Source organism: Rattus norvegicus, chromosome 4 (genome assembly GCF_036323735.1).
Source record: "Rattus norvegicus strain BN/NHsdMcwi chromosome 4, GRCr8, whole genome shotgun sequence".
NCBI lineage: Eukaryota > Metazoa > Chordata > Mammalia > Rodentia > Muridae > Rattus > Rattus norvegicus.
This window is the reverse complement of record NC_086022.1, coordinates 136,492,556-136,509,899: the sequence shown is the minus strand read 5'-3', so window position 1 is coordinate 136,509,899 and position 17,344 is coordinate 136,492,556. Positions and strand designations below refer to the sequence as shown.

The following is a 17,344-nucleotide window of genomic DNA, read 5'->3' as shown; positions in this document are numbered from 1 at the left end:
GGGCTTGAGACCAACATGGACTACATGGGACTTTTGAGAGGAAAAAGAGAATGCCAATTTGTAAGTCTTAGTAGTTGACCTATTAAAACGAAATCATATCTCATACAGCATAATATCTTGAACACAACTATGGAAGCATTTTCCAGTCAAGTATAATGGAGTCAGAATGCTCCCGCATGTTAAATCATTATGTTTTGACATCAAAGAGCCATTTAGTATGTTTAAGATTGGCACCTGTGTGACCGGGCTACCATTTAGCAAAACCCACACTATAATCTTTGTACCATAGGAAGCTTAAGGGATTATTATTACATTGTAGATGGCAACTTAAATGGAATGCTCACATTGAGTATAGAATTTAAATGGTTTTCATTAAAATGTTTTCCATATTGCAGCATTTTTGACTCGATGAATTGCAAGTTCTTAAACGTTATTCATGGTGCATGTTTCTTCAAGGTTAGTCCAAGTGAGTTTTTGCAATCAATGAAAGTAGCTTCAAAAGGGAGTCAAATAAAGTTTTATTTAAAATGATGCCATAGGAAATACATAATACAAAATGATGCCATAGGGAACACTGACACTGCCCATTTTTGTATTACATATTCACAGGTGTCATGGGTGAATATGAACCTAAAATAGAACTCCAGTTTCCAGAAACTCTTCCAGCAGCTAAAGGTTCAACTGTGAAGTTGGAATGCTTCGCCCTAGGGAAGTAAGTTCTTTTAAAAAAATCCCATATACTGTTAGGCTGCTGAGGGGAGGGAGGGTAGGTTCTATTTTCTTCTTTGTAGCATAATATATTTTTATGTATATGGTTTAAAGTGCTTGATATTTTAATTTACCTTGCAAATTATTAGAAATCAATATGAAAGTTTCCAAAACAAATGTATATTTTACTAATTTTCTTTCCTCCTTTTACTCCTACCCCCTGCTAACCTTGATCCTGACTTGAACTAAATCCTCAATCTTTTGTTCTTGCATATTTTCCTACCTTGCCCCTTCTTATCACCTACTTTTACACTCTATAGCTCTCCTTTCTTGATTTTGATAATAATTAAATTTGTGTGTGTGTGTGTGTGTGTGTTAAAAACATATATACCTATATACCTTATAGGCTTGCATGCACATATGAAGGTGAATAAACCATTATTGCCTTTCTGAGTTTGCATGAACTCACATAGAATTATACTTTCTTGATCTATCCATTTTCGTGAAATTTTCACATTTCTTACAATGGAAAAAATTAAATCTGAGTATGCACCACACTTTTATCTGGCCCCTTGCATTTTTTTTTGGATATCCCAACTAGAGCATCAGTAAATATGAAGGACATGTGGGGTCCCTGGAGTATATGCTCCTAATTATTCTGTTTTTAATTTATTCTTGGTTTCTTCATTTCTTTTTGCCTTTCTTTGTGTCTGTCTTTCTTTTCTTTTTTTTCTGTTTTTCTTAATTCAAAACCTCCATACTGATTTCCATATTGCATACACTTCTACCAGTTATGCATAAGGGCTTCTCCTTCTTCAGGTTTTCTCCAGTATCTGTTGTCTGGTTTCTTTATAACAGTCATTCTGGCTGGGATAAGGTGGCATCTCAGAGTAATTTATTTTGCTTTCCATGATGACCAAATCGGTATTTTGATCATTTAAAAATATTATCAGCATTTATGTTTTTTCCTTTGATAGCTTCCTGATTATTTAATTATCCATTTGTTCATGGGCAGTTTCATTTAACTGATGTTTAATCTTTCTAATTCTCGGTAAATTTGTAATATTAGTGCTTTGTCATAGTGTTAGCTTGTAAGGATAGAGTTGTTCCATTCTGTACTCACTCTGCTTATAGTTGATTTTGCTGTTCAGAAAACTTTTAATTTCATTCAGTCTCATTTACTGATCCATGGGAATGGTCCCCATGCCTTGGAGTTCTGTTTGTATCTTGAAAGACATTTCCAGTGCTTTCCTCTAGAAGTTTTAGAAATTTTAGACTTTAACTTAATGTCTTCGGTGTGCTTTGAGTAGCTTTGAATCAAATTCTACTGCCAGTGGATATCCAGGTTCGCCAGCATCATTTCTTAAACGAGCTGTCTTCTTCTACATGTTTATCTGACTCCTTTGTCAAAAATTAGGTGGCCACAACTTTGATGGTTATATCCAGGTCCTCTATTCTCTGACATTTGTCTTTTTGTTTACAAGGTTGTCATTGTAACTTAGTAGTATAATTTGGGGACAAACATTGTGATACCACTTGTTTGATATTTTCTCGTTAGCTTTGATTAAATCTGGTCTTTTGAATGTCCACACCAATTTTTGGATTGCTTTTGTCTAGTTTTATGATGGGTTGACATGGAATTTTTATAGGAATAGCATTGAATATGTTGATTAATTTTGGAGCATAGGAATTTCCATGATGCTCATTGTTTCAGTTCAGGAGATGAGAGGTCTGTTCATCATTTTGTGTCTTTCCTTACACTTTATGTCAACACATACTCCTAGGTACTTTACTTTTTGAAATTATTTTGCATGAAATACTATCTTAATTTCATTGTCTGCAAGTTCACTCTTGGTATATATGAAAGCTACTGATACTTACCTGTTAATTTTGTATCTTGCAATTTTATTAAAAATGATTTTATAGGGTCTTGAAAATAAACAACTATGTCCTCTGTAAATAGGGATCATTTGAAATATTTTTTCCTATTTTTTCTCTGCAATGCCTTTATCATGTTTTATTGTTCTAGCTAAGATTGGTCTGAGAATTATACTAAGTAAGAAGCGAAAGTGGGCATCCTTGGCTCATGTCACATTTGGGAGGAAATGGTCTCTGTTTTCCAGTTTGGTGTAAGATTGAAATTTGAAACATGTTATCCTAATATCTCCACAACTTTTATCATGCCTTTTAAGCACCATTCAAGATGATTATGTGATTTCTGTCCTTACATTTATTTATATGATCTACTGTATTTATTGGTTTGTCTTTATTGAACCTACTTTTCATCACAGAAATGAAACTCACTTGGCCAGGCCGTATCAGTTTCTCATGCATTCCTTATTTCCTCTTCCAAATATTTTCTTAAGAATATTTGCATCCATGTTAGTCTGCAGAATTCATCTGTAGTTTTCTTTTTTGCAGTGTTTTGATACACTTTGGGTATCAGAATAATGTAGGCTTCATATAACCTGACAGTGTGCGTGCCCTTTGTTCCTTGTCAAAATTCTTCCCCTATGCTAGGATAAGAACTTCTTTGACAAGTTCGAGAGTTTAGTAGTACATCCATTTGACCCTAGGTACTTTATGCAGACACTTCTGATTACAGTTTCGATCTGTCTGTAATTATCTGTGCAAATTATTTATAATATTTTCTGGTTTTAATTATGGTAGATCATGCACATTTTCAAATTCATCCATTTCCTTTATGTTTCCTAACTTTTTGAAGTAAAATTTGTCAAAGTGTCCACTACTGATGGTCTGGACTTCCTTACTATCTATTGTGACAACACGCAATTCGTCTCGAATTTTGACAACTTGGTTTATCTATCTTCCATTTTGTTGAAGACTAAAAAAAAATTGCAAAAGTGAGAATGCCTTACCAATTCCATAAGCTAAGTCAGAAAAAAATGCCTTTTATTTGCTTCTTGTCATATTTTTTTTCTGTACTTAAAGCATGAGGTGACTGACAAAGATTAACACTTTTCCGGTATAGTAACACATGCCTGCAATCACATCACTTGGAGATAATGTCAGAAGGATCAGGAGTAAGGAGCAAGTCTAGGCTACAAAGTGAGAGCCTGCATCAAAACAAGAATTTACTCTATTTTGTTTTTAGGTGAACTTTTTTTTTATTAATTTTACATCCTGATCACTGATCACTGCCCCTGCTCAAATAACTTCCTTCCAAAATTATCTCCCTTCCTCCATCCCTCCTTCTCCTCTGCGAGAGGGAGATTCCCTAAGTAACCCTCATCCTGGCACATCAAGTGTCTGTAGAAGTAGAAACATTATCTCCCTCTGAGGCCAGGCGAGGCAGCCCAGCTGGAAGAACATATCACACAGACAGGCAACGGATTTTGGAATAGCCTGCATTCTGTAAATCTGGGATCCATATGAAGTCCCAGTTGCATTTCTATGAAATACGTGTTGCAGGGCCCAGCTCCAGTGCCCATATGCCCATTGTTTGGTGTTAAAGTCTCTGGGAACCTCATGGACCCAAGTTAGTTGATTCTGATAGTCTTCCTATGGAGTTCCATACCCATTTGGAACCCTCAATCTCCCCAACTCTATAAAAGTCCCCCAAGTCCATTTACTATTTGACTGTGGGAGCATCACTGTCTATCTGAATCAACTGCTGGGAGGACCCTCTCAGAGGACAAGCTTGCTAGATTCCTGTGCACACACACACAACAACAATATTAATAAGGGATATTGTGTAAGGGGTTTGTGCTTGCCCAAGGTGCTGGTCTTTAGTTGGGGTCATTATTTCTTGGCCAGTCCCTCAGTCTCTGCACCATCACCCATCACTTTATTTCACGCAAACAGGATAAATATTGGGTGAAAAATTTTGTGTGTGTGTTGGTGTCCCTGCTGTTCTGCTGGGGTTCCTGCTTAGCTATAATAGGTGACCTTTCCAGGTTCTATATCCCCAGTGTTGGGTGTCCCAGCTACTCTTCACATCTTATTATATAATTTACAGCCACAAGTCATCTGCATTTGAAACCTGTGCCTTTTATTCTCTTAAACAAAGTCTTTTAGTTTTGAGTCGGCAAAATGTCCAGAGAAGAGCAAACAACTTGACAATTTTCTTCTCAGCCCTGTTCCTCAGATTAATTGGAGAAGAAGTGATGGGATGCCGTTTCCCACCAAAATTAAGCTGAGGAAGTTCAATGGTGTGCTCGAAATTCCAAACTTCCAACAGGAAGATACAGGCTCCTATGAGTGCATTGCTGAAAATTCACGAGGAAAGAATGTGGCGAGAGGACGGCTCACTTACTATGGTAAGCAGCAGCCTTGGGGAAAGTTGTCTTGTAACTTTTATTCTCTCTGCACTGTTTTTAGGGTCAGGGGTTGTTATATCAGGAAATCAGGGTTTAATTTGTCTCTTTCTATGTATTATTCTCATTTTGTTAAGCAAGGACAAACATCAGAGAACAAAGAAATTAAAAAGAAACCCAATCACAGAAAGACATACATGGTATGCACTCATTGATAAGTGGCTATTAGCCCAAATGCTTGAATTACCCTAGATCCCTAGAACAAACGAAACTCAAGACGGATGATCAAAATGTGAATGCTTCACTCCTTCTTTAAATGAGGAAAAAGAATACCCTTGGCAGGGAAGGGAGAGGCAAAGATTAAAACAGAGACTGAAGGAACACCCATTCAGAGCCTGCCCCACATGTGGCCCATACATATACAGCCACCCAATTAGACAAGATGGATGAAGCAAAGAAGTGCAGACCGACAGGAGCCGGATGTAGATCGCTCCTGAGAGACACAGCCAGAATACAGCAAATATAGAGGCGAATGCCAGCAGCAAACCACTGAACTGAGAATAGGTCCCCTATTGAAGGAATCAGAGAAAGAACTGGAAGAGCTTGAAGGGGCTCGAGACCCCAAAAGTACAACAATGCCAAGCAACCAGAGCTTCCAGGGACTAAGCCACTACCTAAAGACTATACATGGACTGACCCTGGACTCTGACCCCATAGGTAGCAATGAATATCCTAGTAAGAGCACCAGTGGAAGGGGAAGCCCTGGGTCCTGCTAAGACTGAACCCACAGTGAACTAGTCTATGGGGGGAGGGCGGCAATGGGGGGAGGGTTGGGAGGGGAACACCCATAAGGAAGGGGAGGGGGGAGGGGGATGTTTGCCCGGAAACCGGGAAAGGGAATAACACTCGAAATGTATATAAGAAATACTCAAGTTAATAAAAAAAAAAGAAAAAGAAAAAAAAAAAAAAGAAAGCCAACTTTGCAATCAACTTGACATTCTTTTACATTTTGAAAGTGATTCATATGATAATTAAATCTTTCACATTTTTTTTTGAAGCATGACCTTTCACATACTTAAGAGACATCTCTCTGGTTGCTTTCTCTTCTAGAAGAAGTAATTTTGTTTATTTATTTGAAAAGCAGAATAAAACTGCTTATAGAGACAAGTTGCAAATATTGCATTAGTAAACCAAATAAACTGAGGATGTTGTTTTGGACAGAAATATCCAGTCCTGCTCAATAATGTAAATAATGTATCTGTAGTCTACTTGCTTCTTTTAATTTGCAATCATATTTATTTGATGTACTGCTCAATTGGAGAAGGAAAGAATACATTTTAGAAGACGTTTTTAGGAAATTAAATATTCTTTTTTCTTTTAAATTTCTTTTGTTTGAAACATACATTAGGTTTTGATGAAAATGTGATTTGAAATGGGCTGATATGTTATTGTACAATATACAACTGGAAGATGCAAAGAAATGGAAGCTCACTGAATATATTTGCAGTTTAATTATTAGAAACATTGTAAACCTAGTATGAATTCACCAATTTTATGAAGGGTAAATTGCATTATAGCCTATTTATTTTAGTAACTGGTTAATGAAACAATTTTCTGGGGCAGTGTGTACGGTTTATGCAACTCGTGCAGGGAAAGAAACTGTTCACTAAGATAGCTGTGAAGAATGTAGAAACTTTTATGGGTCTTCCCTCAATAATTTGAAGTTAGCAAGTATATTACCTCTGACAAGATCAATATTTCTTATTTTATTGGGTCTTGGGGACTATTAGGAGCAAAACAAAAGGATGTCTTAATTTCTCATGTTTTTTAACTTTCCAAATTACATAATTAGTTTTATGTGTGTACCTGTGCACACACACACACACACACACACACACACATATTACGTAAATATCATATCCTTCCTTATGATGTCAGTGGCTGTGAGTTGATGGCATGACAATGAAATAGTGGTGGCAGTAGTTGTAAGCTCACCCATGTGGCTGAGCAGCTCTGAGTCCCACACACAAAGAATTTCTCATACCCTGGCTTAACTTCCTCTTTCTCCTTATCTACTTCTTGATCACAGCACACTCAGAAGTAACCATTGTGAGAAAATACAAAAAAATTTTTTTTGGTTGGTTAACTCTGTGGTTCTCAACCTTCCAAATGCTCTGCGTTCTTAATACATTTCCTCATGTTGGGATGATCTCCCCAAGCATAGAATTATTTTTTTTGATACATTGTAACTGTGATTTTGTTGCTGTTATGTATTGATATATATATATATATATATATATATATATATATATATATATATATATATATATATATATGGAGGTGGACTTAGTGGAACCCTGTAGAAAGGCTATCCATCCCCCACAGTTTAGTGATCTGCAGGTTGAGAACCGTTATTAAATATTTTATTGCCCTTAACTCTATGCAACATGATCTCTGCCCAAATGGAAACCGTATGACCCCAAGGAAAACGTATCTAAAGCTAAACTGACCTGTCAGTATTTAACAGGCCATGGCTCAGTTTCTGCCCTTTTTCTTCCCCTGCTTGCATCTTTTTCCTCTTTCTGCATATTAATTGCCACTACAATAAAAAGATGGTTGCCCTCAGACCAGCATACCAGTCCCTCACATCCCTCTATAAAGCATTTATGAGCCTCCTGTTCAGAGATTCATCCCTAATACCCATCATAGCAAGGGAACGTAGGATTAAACAACATAAGAGCCTCCCTTTAGAACAGGCTATGAAATCAGTTGTCCCTAAATTTTATAAACAATGTAATCTGACAGAGAATAGGATAGCAGCATGAAAGACTGGTGATATTCTAGTCATAAATAAGGAAATAAGAATAAAGATTAATGCATCTGCTATACTTAGTCCATTCTGAGGATAATATTTTATGAACCGAAAATTAATTATAAGTAATCACTATAGAGAGCTTAATGGAAGGCACCCCACAACTTTACTAAGATTATATTAAGGCATCAATGAGTGCCTTGTAGTTCTCTGATTATTTGCTCTAATAATTCATGTAAAATGATATAATAGAGGATTTGAAACTTGGGTTATGGTTAAGGAAGAAAAGACATGATTAATGTGGCACTTCTAGTCTCAGTATTTGTTAGGAACACCAACTCATTCTATTCTGAGAAGAAAAATATTAGGATGGTCAGTCACCCATGTAGATTAACACGGGAGATTTAGGCCTCGGTCAGCAGTCTCTAACAAATCTAGCTACAGTTTCCTTCCAGGTGGGTCTGATGCCTGAAACAGGAAAAGAAATTTTAATATAAAGTAGGAGGAGTCATTTGGGATGGACTGTATTTCATACTGGAAAAACAATTTTACACAACAACAAGGGGAAAAAAAAGCGAAATACCCATAGTTTCCATTCAATTTCATTTCCAAGAAAAAGGCAATTTTAGGAGACAGAAAGGAAACAGCAGAAGACAACTCTTCCTGTGGTTGCAATTAAACAGAAGTAGATAAACTGCTGCTCCATGTGGAGCACACAAATGCAGATCCCGTGGCACACATCACATGCGTAATGCAATGTGAAAGCATTCAGAGTTCTCACCTCCTAGGTTTGGATCTGAAATGCAATCTGGCACTTGGCTGAGTACACTGTGTATGCTGCATGGGCTCCACTGTAAGTGGTATATCACGTTCATCTGCAAACATGGCAGCTTCCAGGTGCCTTGCAAAACCTAAGTGAAAACTATAGATCTTTTTGAACGAACTGATTTGCATACGTAATTCGAAGTTGCTTTAATTATATCCTTTTCTGATAAAAGAACAAAATTCACACTAAGATTGCCTCTCTGGCTTTTTTTTTTTTTTTTTTTTTTGGCGCTTCCATTTCAATGGACGAAGAATTGTGTAGCATGTTCAGTATTTTGTGTTTATGTCTCGTATTTCTAACTTGAAGTAAATATTTTTCCTTACCTATAGTTGTTTCCTTCCTATGGGTATTAATACTTAGTTCACCAATAAGACAAAGACGCTGTCATTCACTTTGAAGTTGTCATGAAACACCATCTTAGGATTCAAAAATATACTAGAGGGAAGTAATTTTCTGTACCTGCATTAGCATATATTAATAGACATCTGAAGAATATAAAACAGCATTCAGGACTTTGACAACAGAGAAAGCACAATAAAGTTGGCTCAAGATATAACACGTTGCAACATTATTGTTAAATCTAGAAATGCTTTATATAGCCATTCGGTGGCTAAATATAATTCTTGTCCACTGTATATTAATCTATGGATTGTAGTCTGATAATCATTTATAAATCATTTATTTTTATCTACTCTGTGATTTGAAATTTTTGTACACCTACTTTTTATTGTTCTCCATTATAGCAAAACCTTATTGGGTTCAACTCTTAAAAGATGTGGAAACTGCTGTGGAGGACAGTCTTTATTGGGAATGCCGGGCAAGTGGGAAGCCTAAACCCTCCTATCGATGGCTGAAAAATGGAGATGCCTTAGTACTAGAGGTGAGGTGATACACTTGTTTCATCCAACTCTTCCTAAACTTTTAAAAGTTTGATTCCCTTAGCCTCTAGACAACAGCTCAGTAGGTAAAGTTCTTGCCTTACCACAGGGACCTGAGTCCTTCTCAGTACCCATGCTAAAAACAATACTGAATGTAGGAATAAATGCTTGTGATTCTGTGACTGGATACATAGAAACACATGGATAGCTGCCAGTGAAAGACATTGACTTACAGAGAAAGGGAAAGGGGCAGGCATAGGTGGCAAATGATGAGAGACAGCCAAGGTTGTCCTTTGGTATTTTTTAACACATATGTATGAATATTCACACAAAACTACACACACACACACACACACACACACACACACACACACACACACACACACACTGCAGCTTAGTCCCTAGTATCAAAATATAGGGTTTCTACAGAAGCAATTAAAGTAGGACATGACTTATTTTAGTGTAGAGTTTCAGTCCATGATGTTGAGGAAGGTGAAATGGGAGGTTATGTCAGTGGGAATCACGAAGCACAGAGTTAGAGCTAGATCTTAAGCAGATGTCACCGTTAAGCACCACCTATCCATCCCACTAGTCCTAGCAAAGCCAAAGGTTCCAGAGTTTCATATCATACATATGTTCAAGGACAAAAGCCTGCAGGGGTCATTTTCCATGTAAATCACAGCACAGCGAGAATCATAAAAATCAATCATCCAGTGCTTTAATGAGGTATCGTCACATTGCAATTCAAGGTATATTGATGATTTTGCATTGATAAGATAGTATTAATACGAATGATTCTATGTATTTGTGTTAAAGAATGCTTTACTTTGGTCAAGCATGCAATTTAATTTCCTTTCCCTATTTTTACCTTGGTCTGTTGTCTGGAGAATAAATGAATCTATAAATTGGCTGCCTTCAGCGTTCAGTACTTATATTCTCATTCACTTCGCCTCTCCAACCATGTAACTTCTGCTCTTTTGTGTATGTGTGTACCACATTAATTACGTGCCTTTGTGTTTCTATATATAAAAACAGCATAGTTAGAAAAACCTCTGGCAAGTATATGGGTTTTCTATACTGTCTGAGCATAGCTAAATGCACTGAGTATATAATGTCTTAAGCTTACACAATTAAAAAACATTTGAATAAAAATCTTTCTAACTCCCAGGATGAAAATCAACCTCCAAATACATTTTCCCAGTCCGTATCATTAATCATATTTGAAAATGAAATGGCTCCCACATTTCACCTCTGCTTTCCATAATTATTTTGAGATTTTTACTTGTATATGTGAAATATCATTTTCTATTTTAAAGAAGAAAAAGGTTACATTCCAGGTCAGGTAGTCTCAGGAAAATAGCGGCATCAGTTCTCTGATTGGAATGATAGCAGTATTTACTTTAATCTTAAAACTTTATTTATTTGCGAGAAATTTTATTTTCTATCCAGGAGAGAATACAGATAGAAAATGGTGCCCTTACAATAGCCAACCTCAATGTGAGTGACTCTGGAATGTTCCAGTGTATAGCAGAGAACAAGCATGGCCTCATCTACTCCAGTGCTGAGCTCAAAGTATTAGGTAAGAATATGTGTTTTATGGGTTTAATTTTAATTTTCCCCCCTTAAGTCTTCCATTGTTGCCAGAATCTAAGATGCGGACATTTTACATTCCATTCTACCATCAATAGCATTCACAACGTCGATTTTATATTCAGGATTTCTAATTGGAGAATGCAATAGTTTCCTAGACTCTAGGAGAACAAAACAGAAGCATTGAAACAAGGTTGAAGCCAGGCTAAGGCACATAAGACCTGCCAATAGTCTGACCAGACAACTTGGGCTACAGAGTAAGACCGGTCTCAAAAAGCAAAATGAAACAAACAAACAAACAAACAAACAAACAAACAACTAACCCAACCCAAACTAAAACATATGTATTTTAAACGATGTAAAAGGAAAAGCAGCCATGGTGACCAGAATTAAGTTTCAAGGTTGAGTTAAACAAAGAGAAAGAAGGTCCTTCATAGGGGATGGACTTTACCCAGCCACAGGATTGTAGATTAAGAAACGCTTCTTTTTTTTTCCTTTTTCTAATTTACATTTCAAAAGTTATTCCTCTTCCCCCAAACAGCCACCCCCCCTTCCAGCGTCCCTTGCCCAGACATTCCCCTACATTGGAAGGTCCAGCATTGGCAAGACCAAGGGCTTCTCTTCCCTTTGGAGCCCAACAAATCCATCCTCTGCTATATAGGCAGGTAGAGCCATGGGTCTGTCCAAGAGTACTCTTTGGGCGTTGGTTTAGTCCCTGGGATCTCTGGTTGGTTGGTACTGTTATTCTTATGGGGTTGCAAGCCCCTTCAGCTCCTTCAATCCTTTCTCTAACTTTTCCACAGGGAATCCCGTTCTCAGTTCAATGGTTTGCTGCTAACATTCGCCTTTGTGTTTGTCACTCTCTGGCAAAGCTCTCAGGAGACAGCTATATCAGGCTCCTTTCAGCACGCATTTCTTGGCATCAGCAATATTGTCTGGTTTGGTGGCTGTATGTATATGGGCTGGATCCCCAGCTGTGGCAGACTCTGAATAGCCTTTCCTTCAACTTCTGTTCCAAAGTTTGCATCCATATCTCCTCCTATGAATATTTTTGTTCCCCCTTGTACGAGGGACTAAAGCATCTGTACTTTGGTCTTCCTTCTTCTTGAGGTTCATGTGGTCTATGGATTGTATCTTGAGTATTTTGAACTTTTGGGCCAACATCCACTTATCAGTGAGTGCATACCATGTGTGTTCTTTTGTGATTGGGTTACCTTACTTAGGATGATATTTTCTAGTCCCATTCATTTGTCTATGAATTTCATGAAGTTACTGTTTTTTGATAGCTGGGTAGTACTCCATTGTAAAAATGCACCACATTTTCTGTATCCATTCCTCTGTTGAAGGGAATCTGGGTTCTTTCCAGCTTCTGGCTATTATAAATAAGGCTGCTATGAACATAGTGGAGCATGTGTCCTTGTTATATGTTGGAGCACCTTTTGGGTATATGCCCAGTAGTGGTATAGCTGGGTCTTCAGATAGTACAATGTCCAGTTTTGTGAGGAGCCTCCAGACTGATTTCCACAGTGGTTGTATGAGCTTTCAATCCCATCAAAAATGGAGGAGTGTTCTTTTCCAACATTCTCACCAGCATCTAATCATGACTTGAGATTTTCTTCTTAGTCATGTGACTGGTGTGAGGTGGAATCTCAAGGTTGTTTTGATTTGCATTTCCATGATGAATAAAGTTGTTGAACATTTCCTTAGGTACTTCTAAGCCATTTGATATTCCTCAGCAGAGAATTCATTGTTTAGCTCTTTACCCCATTTTTAATAGGATTTTTTGATTTTCTGGAGTCTAACTTTTTCAGTTCTTTATATACAGTAGACCTTAGCCCTCTATCAGTTGTAGGATTGGTAAATACCTTTTCCTAATGCTGGTTGCCATTATGTCCTAATGACAATGTCCTTTGCCTTAACAGAAGCTTTGCAGTTTTATGAGATCCCATTTGTTGATTCTTGATCTTAGAGCATAAGCCACTGGTGTTTTGTTCAGGAAATTTTCCCCAGTGCCCATGAGTTCGAGATGCTTCCCCACTTTGTCTTCTATCCGTTTGAGTGTATCTGGCTTTATGTGGAGGTTCTTGATCTAATTGGACTTAAGCTTTGTACAGGGTGATAAGCATGGTTCGATCTGCATTCTTCTACATGATGACTTCCAGTTGAACCAGCACCATGTGTTGAAAATGCTATCTTTCTTCCATTGTATGGTTTTAGCTCCTTTGTCAAAGTTCAAGTGACCATGGGTGTGTGGGTTCATTTCTGGGTCTTCAATTCTATTCCATTTATCTACCTTACTGTCTCTACACCAATACCATACAGTTTTTATCGCTATTGATCTGTAATACTGTTTGAGGTCAGGGATGATGATTCTACCAAAAGTTCTTTTATTGTTGAGGGTGGTTTTCACTCTCCTGGGTTTTTTATTATTCCAAATGAATTTGCAAATTGCTCTTTCTAACTCTATGAAGAATTGAGTTAAAATTTTTGATGGGGATTAAATTACATTGAATCTGTAGATTGCTTTTGACCATTTTTATGATATTAACCCTGCCAATCCATGACCTTGGGATATCTTTCTATCTTTCAACATCTTCTACAATTTTTTTCCTCAGAGACTTGAAGTTCTTGTCATACAGATCTTTCACTTGCTTGATTAGAGTCACACCTAAGTATTTTATATTTGGGACTATTGTGAAGTATGTAATTTTCCTAATTTCTTTCTTAGCCTGTTTATCCTTTGAGTAAAGGAAGGCTACCGATTTCTTTGAGTTAATTTTATAGCTAGATACTTTACTGAAGTTGTTTATCTGGCTTAGGACTCTGGTGGAAATTTTGGGGTCACTTACGTGTACTATCATATCATCTGCAAATGGTGATATTTTGACTTCTTCCTTTCTAATTTGTATCCCTTTGGCTTCCTTTTGTTGTCTGATTGCTCTGGCTAGGACTTCGAGTATTATATTTAATAAGTAGGGAAGGAGTGGGCAGCCTTGTCTAGACCTTCATTTTAGTGGGATTGCTCAAGTTTCTCTCCATTTAGTTTAATGTTAGGTACTGGCTTGCAGTATGTTGCCTTTACTATGTTTATTTATGGGCCTTGACTTCCTGATCTTTCCAAGCCTTTTAACATGAAGGGGTGTTGAGTTTTGTCAAATGCTTTTTGTCTAATGAGATGATCATGGTTTTTGTTTAGTCTGGCTAAGGTTTTATCTATCTTGTTCATTTTCTCAAAGACCAAGCTCCTGGTTTTGTTGATGTGTGTGTGTGTGTGTGTGTGTGTGTGTGTGTGTGTGTGTGTGTGTAGTTTTTCTTGGTTGATCTCAGACCTGAGTTTGATTATTTCCTATTGTTTACTCCTCTTGGGTGTATTTGCTTCTTTTTCTTGTAGAGGTTTTAGGTGTACCGTCAAGCTGCTCGTGTATGCTCTCTCCAGTTTCGTTTAAGAGGCACTCAGAGCTATGACTTTTTCTCTTAGCACTGCTTTCCTATGTTCCATAAGTTTGGGAATGCTGTGCTTTCATTTTCATTAAATTCTAAAAAAGTCTTTAATTCCTTTCTTTATTTCTCCCTTAACCAAGTTATCATTGAGTAGAGCATTGTTCAGCTTTCATGTGTATGTGGGCATTCTGTCACTTTTGTTGTTATTGAAGACCAGCTTTAGTCTGTGCTTGTCTGATAGAATGCATGGGATTATTTCAATCTTCTTGTACCTGTTGAGGCCTGTTTTGTGACCCATTATATCTTCAATTTTGGAGAAGGTACCATGAGGTTTTGAGAAGAAGATATATCCTTTTGTTTTAGGATGAAATGTTTTACAGATATCTGTTAAATTCATTTGGTTCATGACTTTATGTTTCTGTTTAATTTCTATTTTCATGATCTGTCCACTGCTGAGAGTGGCGTGTGAAATGCTCCTTAAAAGTATTCTCATAAAAAAAGCATTCTCATGTTTCTCTCTTGCTGGTTCCTAAAAGCAAATGAAAAAGTTGGAAAGAGTGATATCTGATTCAGAAACTGTATTTGACTTCATGGACCTAGTTTGTAGGTTTAGGCATAGAGTATATTTAAGGCAAGATTATCCAATGATCCATTACTTGATATTATTCTCATTTCTTCTTTCTGCATGATAGTGCAAGGATAGGAATAAAATATTTTGTGGCGTTTAGAGCATTCATGCATAGGACATTGGCGTGTCAAGTGTCTGAAAAAACAAAACAGTAATTTGACAGCATAGCAGAAATGTGGAAGGCAAAGTAGAAGATGGAGAAGAAAGAAAGGATTCATTGTCTCAAGTAATTAAGATGCAAAGTTTTGATTTGAGCATAACTTGAGGCTTGACATAACTATCATGATTGTTTCCAGTTTCTATGGAATACTTTCCAATTCAATGAGTTTATCGTGACGATCAGTTCCATGAGAGACGCAGGACCTTCCTAGTTGCTTAAATGTAAGGATCAATACTACCTGAGCCGGTGTCTCTCAGTTTAAAAATATTTTCACTCTGGGACAAACTTTGAAATATTTGGCAGTAATTTAGGGGCTAGGGAAAGGATGGGACTCCTGTGTTCTCCTGCCACCATTTAGTGGGTCCCAAATATTAGGCATTGCATCTCTCACAACAAATGATTATGAAGTGCCAACTGCCAGGAAATGTTTTGGAATCCAAGATTAATTTCCATTAGTCTTCTTCATATATGGGAGTACACTGTTTCCATCTTCAGACATACCAGAAAAGGGCATCAGATGGCATTACAAATGGTTGTGAGCCACCATGTTTTTGCTGGGAATTGACCTCAGGACGTCTGGAAAAGCATTTAGTGCTCTTAACTGCTGGGCCATCTTCCCTTGGGAAATGCGAGATGTCCCTTGTCTCTACCACCTGAAGATTGGAAATGGTTCATGTGTCTCGGGATGACTACAAGGATTGTCAGTAGAAATCCTCCTCCTATTATCTGTGGCAGAGAAGTATCATGTCACAGCAAAGATAAGATAAATATAAGTTGGGGCACATGTTTCTGTAGATGAAACCTTGCAGGAGACCCCTAGTGCAATTATTTTTAAAAAAGAATATATCCCTCCCTATTTTTCTGTAGGATTATTATCTGGGAAAATAGAAAACATATAAGTTAAAATGTATGTTAAAATATAAATAGGTTTGTATTTTACTAAAATTTTTTCTACAAGATTTTGATTATGAGACCCACTCAGAATAACATTTTATTTAATTAACTGAAAATTGCATCATTTGCCCCTTCCCTATTCTTTTTTCTACCCCTTCATTGTACATTGCCTGCCCCTATTCGTTTCAAAGTTCACAGCACCTCTTCTTTAACTATTGTTGTCACATATACATATCATCAAATAAACATGAGTACAATCTGCTGAGTCTATTCAATGTTGCCTAAATTTATGTGTTGCTAGGGCTGACACTCAATATTAGACAACCAGCCATCATGCTCATCCTTGGTGAAGACTACTTCTTCCTCATGGCACTTGCTAGTTGCTTTTCATGCAGGACTGGGGCCCCATGAAATTCCCCATCTACAATTGAAAGTTATCAATTGATAAGTGTTTTAGGTGTTATTTAAGTATCCAGGTTGCTGAGATTTCATGAATCTAGCTTCCCTATTATGTCTTAAAGGTGCAGTCTCTCATATCTCCTGGTCTACTGGCTCTTGCAATATTGTCCCTCTTTCATGCTCGTCCTTGAGCCTTAAGTGCAGTAGTTGAACAGGAACATACTCAGGCACATGCTATAATGGTGATTTAAATGCTGATGTACCTAGCACTAAGTTATTTTCACTGGGATTTCCCATAGTGTAGAACATTAGAAGCCAGGTGGGTAGGAGCTGGAGAATGACTTATCAATTAATCAGTTTCTGCTTTTGTGTAGGACATTGAATCTATATGCAACACCTACAAATAGCAGATGACAATTGTCTATACTCCAGTTTCAGGGTATCCAGATTTCACCTTTGACCCCTACAGGCACAGCACACTTGTGGTACCCTGACATATACTCACAGGCAAAACACTCATAGACATAAAATAAATAAAATCATTTTTAAATCATCTAAATGTTGTGAGTTACACCTAAAATCCCATACTTGGGATTCTTGGGAGATAATGAGGTTCCTAATATTTTTACACAAATGTAGCAAAGGTAATAGTGACTTCTTATTAGTATACCATCTCATTTAAATGATTCCTAACATCTTACTATGTAGCCTAAAGATTGACATCACAGCTC

The 17,344-nt window shown here is 37.2% G+C and overlaps 1 protein-coding gene across 5 annotated transcripts in view; it reads left to right on the top strand.

The window, feature by feature from the left end:
* Positions 1-17,344, top strand: part of Cntn3 (contactin 3) — a 373,191-nt gene that overhangs the window by 260,866 nt on the left and 94,981 nt on the right. For all 5 annotated transcript variants that reach the window (XM_006236968.5, XM_039108281.2, NM_019329.2 and 2 more), the window contains 4 exon segments: positions 610-712; positions 4,804-4,988; positions 9,367-9,503; positions 10,951-11,080. In XM_006236968.5, coding sequence (XP_006237030.1) covers positions 610-712; positions 4,804-4,988; positions 9,367-9,503; positions 10,951-11,080 — 555 coding nt within the window.